The following is a 6,181-nucleotide window of genomic DNA, read 5'->3' on the forward strand; positions in this document are numbered from 1 at the left end:
ATTGTGAATAATTTAACAGATTTTTACTGTGGATGGGAAAAATTGTATGGCACACATGCAAATATAACCAAGCAGTTCCATAATTGATTTATCAGCGTTTTGGATCAGATCCTCTGTTTGTTTGTTTATTTTTTGTGATTGTTGGGGGAGGGTTATCTCAGGAAAGAAGACCTCTGAGGCATCATTTAGCATCATTTTGGTTACAATGCAGTGAAGCTTAGCATTTGCCACCAAATAGCCACATGGAATTTAAGATTTGGAAATTTAGGACGTGAAGATTTTCTTCTATGAAAGTTCAGTATAGGTTTACCTCAGTTGCCTTTTCTTCCTCTTCAGTTTATTATTATAGATTTTTATTGAACTTGGAAAAATACAAATCTTTTTACAGACATGTTAACTGGTTTCCACTTTTTTCCGTCTAACACTTTAGATTTTTATCTCCTAACCTTGAACACCAATATCGCCACCTTCACAGTAACTATCTTCAAAACTATCAAAAACTACTTTCTGGAAAGTTTTTTTGTGCAAATATACAATATATTAAAAGTGGAACACATCCACAAGACCAAAAGTTCAGACTTTCTAGAATACCGTTTTTTGCTTTATTTTTTTTTTTTTAATTCCAGTGTAATTGGTTCAAAATCACATCCAGAATCAGTTTTATTCATAAACAAAGAATATGATTACTGAACAAATAAAATGGCCCATCATTTTGACTTTTACCTTCAGTTCTTCATCCCCTCTGCTGCAGGGAAAGCAGAAGAGACTGCAGCTGGCAGAGCTGATTTCAGAAGGTGACTGCAGTCATAGCTCACAGCAGCTTGACCACTTCTCTGGCTCAAATGCGTTTATACACAGTGATTATTTTTTTTATACAGCACCAGTTTGCCTCAAAACACCAAAGCACTTCCAACATGGGAAACTACGCTCTCACTAAAATTATTTCTGAATGTGTTTCAGGCATAAAAAAAACCCCACTGTAAACTGTTTTTTTTTTTTGTTTTGCTTTTTTTTTTTTTTATCCCTCACACATAATAATCCATGGCACTAAACGCCAGGGGAATTAAAAAAGAATAGGGGGATGCACTGAGAAAGAAAAGCATGGCTGGGACATCGTTTGGTTTTCATTCATGGCTGTCGTTAACAACCCATGATAATGAGAGAGCTACCAAATGAGCCAAGCCGCTATAAACCGGGGAGACACAGTTGCCAAGGTAGGATGCTATTAATATCAAGACAAGGAATTAAATCAATACGTCAAAACGACAAGGAAGGGGCAGCTCTCCTCCGCAAGATGGCAACCTACAAAGTTTGGATGCAGTTTAAGTTTACTCCTTATATGTGCTGCATTCCTGGAACATTTGGGGTGTCTAAAAATACAGCGTCTTGCATCCCAATGTGATGCAACAGATGAACAGAAAAGAGGAGGCTAAGATAATGTGCAAAGTTTGCAGAGATTTGCGTGAATTCTGCTAACTTTGTTTGCTGTTAGCGTTGTATTTTTCGTGCATTTAACCTCGGAGGAAGGCTGTGGGGCTATTTTGGTTCATAATCGAGAAAATCAATCGGTTAGGATGACGCCATTACGTAACTCTAAAACGTCAAGTCAACTGTAATGCAAAAGCATCTCTGGGAAATTGTTTGCGTGATGAATAGGCGATATCTTCTGGTGAAAAGTGTCTACACGATACCTCCTGTTATAAATGTGGCTGTAACGCAGAGCCCAGCTGATCAAGGGGATTTTAAGGGGGGAAAACAGTAGGAGGGGACCGCTCAGTGTATCCGTTCAGTGAGACTGACTGCCTTGACAGTGTCAGTCAGACTTAAGGGAGCTCCCCGTGCGATCAATATCTTACCTGCTTCTCTAAGCATTCCTTCGCTGAGAGAGACGGTTTCGGTGACGGTGCCCGGTCACAAACACATCCCTCCAACAGGTACAGTCCGGAGGGGCGTGAGCTCGAGTCGTTTTCGAAATAAAAAAGCATATTCTGCAACAAAGCGAACCACTTTGAATGCCATTTTGTGTTGTCTGAGCTTTTTTTACTCAAGCAACCTCGCCTCGTCCCGTCTTTCTTCGCCAAAAGAGCCAGATAGGTGATGTGGCCATCATTGAGTCTGATCCCTTTCTGCATTTTGGCTGAGAATCCGAAAGGATCTGCGGGGATGCCTGCGGATTCTTACATGTTCTTCTTCTCAGCACCTCCGAAACACAGTCAGACTTGGTGGGCAGCAGCCCACTCCAGTGTGGCCATCCACACTTGCTGCACTGATTTTTGCAACAGCGAAAGGAAAAGAGAAAGAGACGATGAGCGTGAAGAGTCGGTCACACACTCGGCTGCAAAAACCTATCCACGCTGCAAGCCTAGGCTACTACCGTAGCCCCGACGCCTTCTCAGAAAAGCCTTCCTCATGAGCGCAATCGCTCATGATGAGAACTGAAGTGTCCGCGTGCAGTATACCGAGCGCGTGCGCGCACACACACACACACACACTCAGCACCCTGCTCTCACAGGGAGAAAGCGCAGTCACCTGACCGGTCCCCGGAGCTGCAAATTTCAGCGCCTTGGACAGAAACTCCGAGGATAAACACAGACGGAGAAAGACGGGATTCACGTCGAGAATCCCAAAGCTTATCGGGAGGCTTTTCAGGAATGAAAACACGCACGCACACACGCGCGTTTACGTACACACCTAATATCACACGCGACCAATGCAGTGAGAGCGTCTTTCTGTGTGTGCACTGAAACTCACAAGCACGAGAAAGTCCGGAAGGAACGCTTGATCCCCCGCTGAATATCCAGTTGCTTAGTCAATTCAAAGCATTTTCGTAGTAGAATCAGTGTAATGCAATAACGTAATACTGCAATATTGCAATATTTATTATTATTCCAAAGAATACTGGCTTGCACTGTTAATAACTCAGAATGCACAGAACCACAGGCGAGAAAACAAAGCCGTTTTAAACAACATGAGCAATGCAAGTGGTCTGGAAAAAGTTGTAAGAATGCTTAAACATCCATGACATCCACCTGTCATAGGTTAAAGGGTGGGCCACACTCTGGACAGGTCACCTGTCAATCACAGGGATAATGTAATGAGACAGAAATCACACATATGGACAGCTGCAGAGTCATTGTTTAACTTAAGAAGCATGTCTTTGGATAGCAGAAACCCATGCAGGCACAGGGAGAACATGCAACAAGAATTTCATGCTCCTCTACCACTGGATGTGGAGGGCTTATAAGCATAGTGCTCATGCCAGGGAATATTCAATCAGGTGTTGCGTTTAAGTCCAGGTGTAAGGGATTTGCACTTTATGAACATATCTGTTTCCCCTAAAAGAAAATACACTGCACTTTTATTCCAAGTAATAGTTATAAGCTGTGAAAAGAGGGATACTGATTTTGCTCTAACCTTCTCAGCTACTTACCTAACTGCATGGCAAAGAAAGCAATTTATATATTGTTTTTTATTACAAAAACAGAAAAATATAACTGCTACATGAATCTGTCTGTCTGTTCCCCATCTTCCAAGTTGAAAAGAGAAAAAAATGAAAGTGTTGTGAGAGCACAGTTTCTCTGGCTTTGCCCACATTCACATTTCCTGCTTAAGTGTTTAAAAAGTTCAGAATCCACGATGTCAGCAAGCTGGGCAGCTGCTGATGGTGAAGAGCCTCACAATAACCATATCATATGCGCCAGTGTCTTAACAATTTCAGTACAGCCTCTGCTCTTCCTGAATTTATTCCCACAGGTAAAATTGAAGCCAGATTTGCTGAAGGCTTGCACTGCTCTTTCCGTATTACTGCAAATTCACATAAATTGTTTTGTTTTGGGGTTTTTTCCATCTTTTGAAATAATATGAAACCTTTGTCCTTGGCTTGCTTCATCCTGTTCTGCCCCCTTTTATAAAACACTGAGTTAACAAAAGCCTCTCAACACTGTCCACTGCTGGTGCATTTACATATCTAAGAGGGCGAGAGAGATACTCATTAGGGTTGGCCCATAATTAATCCTGGATTAGCATATTGGGGCGAGGACACACACAATGGTTTATTTCATCACAGGGTGTCTGACAGTGGGATCACAGTGCAGTGTCTATGTGGGATCATTAAAAGGATCCAGGGAGGTAACAGGGGATAATTGAGTGAGATTCTGCTGCTCTTTTTATTGAACAGGAAAGTGGACACTCCACTTTTCTCAAGCATTTCATTTCTTTATCTTTTTGGTAACAGGTGCAGTGAAGATTGGCAGCAATGTGGAAAGAGAGAGATCCAGTAGTAAGGAATGAAATGAGCTGCAATTCAACCCCATGCAGCCATTAGCAGACTAAGCCTGCTAGGACGCCCCAGGCTCAGCTCTGTTGTCGAGCTTCTTCCGTCCCATAATCAGCCTCTCAGACAGGAGTGGTAATGAGGTGGTGATTCTCCTCTGCGACTGGGACTGATAGTAAAGATTATTTTTATCACTTCCGATAATAGATGGGTTAAAATGGAAAGGGATGTAAAACACTAGAAAGACTGAGGTGATGAGTTAAAGTCTTAAATGGGATTCAGACCACCATAACTCTATCCAGTCGAAAAGCATTTTTCAAAAAGGAGACATCCACAGGTGGAGACATATTGTGCAACAGGATTTTTTGAGACATCGTTTCTGGGTTTCTGGGTTTCTGGGTTGATGGTGAAAAAGACAAGTCAAAAGTGTTCATTATCAGAGATGGGATAAAAATGAGGTTAATGAAAAGTGCAGATAATGAAACAGGAGCTGCATGATTATGTCTTTTTTGGTCACTGGTGCAGAAAAACTAAGAATTGTATAACTCTGATATATAAATAAGCCCTTTGAGGGATTTTTTAAGGGGGAGGGGGCGATAGAATCAAACATTTGACAGACCAATATTAGCATTCATTTAGTTGTTGTGATTCTGTTCACCTAACTTCTGTAACTTCCCTTGTTTAAGCTCTTTTTTTTTTTGTCTCCACCAGCATCCTATTGTTTTTGCTGGTTTTGCTATGAGATAAATGTGCCACTTGCACGACATCCTTTATTCTGTTACTGACTGAATCTCCACTGTTTGTTTTTCTCAAAGGTTGTACAGGATTTTCTCAATTTTGCATAACTGGTTTAGCCTTTTTATGTAGCCAATACATTTTATATACAGTATGAGTATCTCACAAAAGTGAGTACACCCCTCATATTTTTGTAAATATTTTTTATATCTTTTCATGGGACAACATTGAAGATATGACACTTTGATACAATGTAAAGTAGTCAGTCTAAAGCTTCTACAACAGTGTAAATTTGCTGTCACCTCTAAATAACTCAACACACAGCCATTATTGCCTAAACAGCTGGCAACAAAAGGGAGTACACCCCTAAGTGAAAATGTCCAAATTGTGCCCAATTAGCCATTTTCCCTTCCTGATGTCATGTGACTTGTTAGTGTTACAAGGTCTCAGGTGCAAATACGGAACAGGTGGTTTGAATTTGGTGTTATTGCTCTCACCCTCTCTCATACTGGTCACTGGAAGTTTCCCATGGCACATCATGGAAAAGAATTTTCTGAGGATCTGAAAAAAAGAAGTATTGCTCTACATAAGGATGGCCTAGGCTATAAGTATAATGCCAACACCCTGAAACTGAGCTGCAGCACCGTGGTCAAGACCATAGAGCAGACTAACAGGACAGATTAGAAACAAACCTCACTATGGTCAACCAAAAAAGTTGAGTACACATGCTCAATGTCATATCCAGAGGTTGTCTTTTGAAAGTAGATGTATGAGTGCTGCCAGCATTGCTGCAAAGGTTGAAAGTGTGGAGGGTCAGCCTGTCAGTGCTCAGACCATACGCCACACACTGGATTAAATGGATGTCATCCCAGAAGGAAGCCTATTCTAAAGATAATGCACAAGAAAGCCCGCAAACAGTTTTCCGAAGACAAGCAGACTAAGGACATGGATTACCTGTGGTCTGATGAGACCAAGATAAACTTGTTTGGTTCAGATGGTGTTAGGGTGCGTGGCGGCAACCAGGTGAGGAGTACCAACACAAGTGTGTCTTGCCTACAGTCAAGCATGGTGGTGGGATGTCATTGTTTGTGGCTGTATGAGTGCTGCTGGCACAGGGGAGCTACAGTTAATTGAGGGAACCTGAATGCCAACATGTACTGTGACATACTCAAG

General features: G+C 41.7%; 1 protein-coding gene across 1 annotated transcript in view; it reads right to left on the reverse strand.

Moving 5' to 3' along the window:
* LOC134630608 (ras-specific guanine nucleotide-releasing factor 1-like) overlaps positions 1–2,628 on the reverse strand; it is a 30,054-nt gene extending 27,426 nt beyond the window's left edge. Inside the window, exon 1 of the mRNA XM_063478036.1 lies at positions 1,857–2,628. Within this exon, the coding sequence (XP_063334106.1) occupies positions 1,857–2,132 (276 nt within the window). The 5' untranslated portion in view covers positions 2,133–2,628. The remainder of the gene's footprint in view (positions 1–1,856) is intronic.
* Between the last annotated feature and the right edge of the window lie 3,553 nt (positions 2,629–6,181).

This window comes from Pelmatolapia mariae, linkage group LG1, assembly GCF_036321145.2.
Source record: "Pelmatolapia mariae isolate MD_Pm_ZW linkage group LG1, Pm_UMD_F_2, whole genome shotgun sequence".
Lineage (NCBI taxonomy): Eukaryota > Metazoa > Chordata > Actinopteri > Cichliformes > Cichlidae > Pelmatolapia > Pelmatolapia mariae.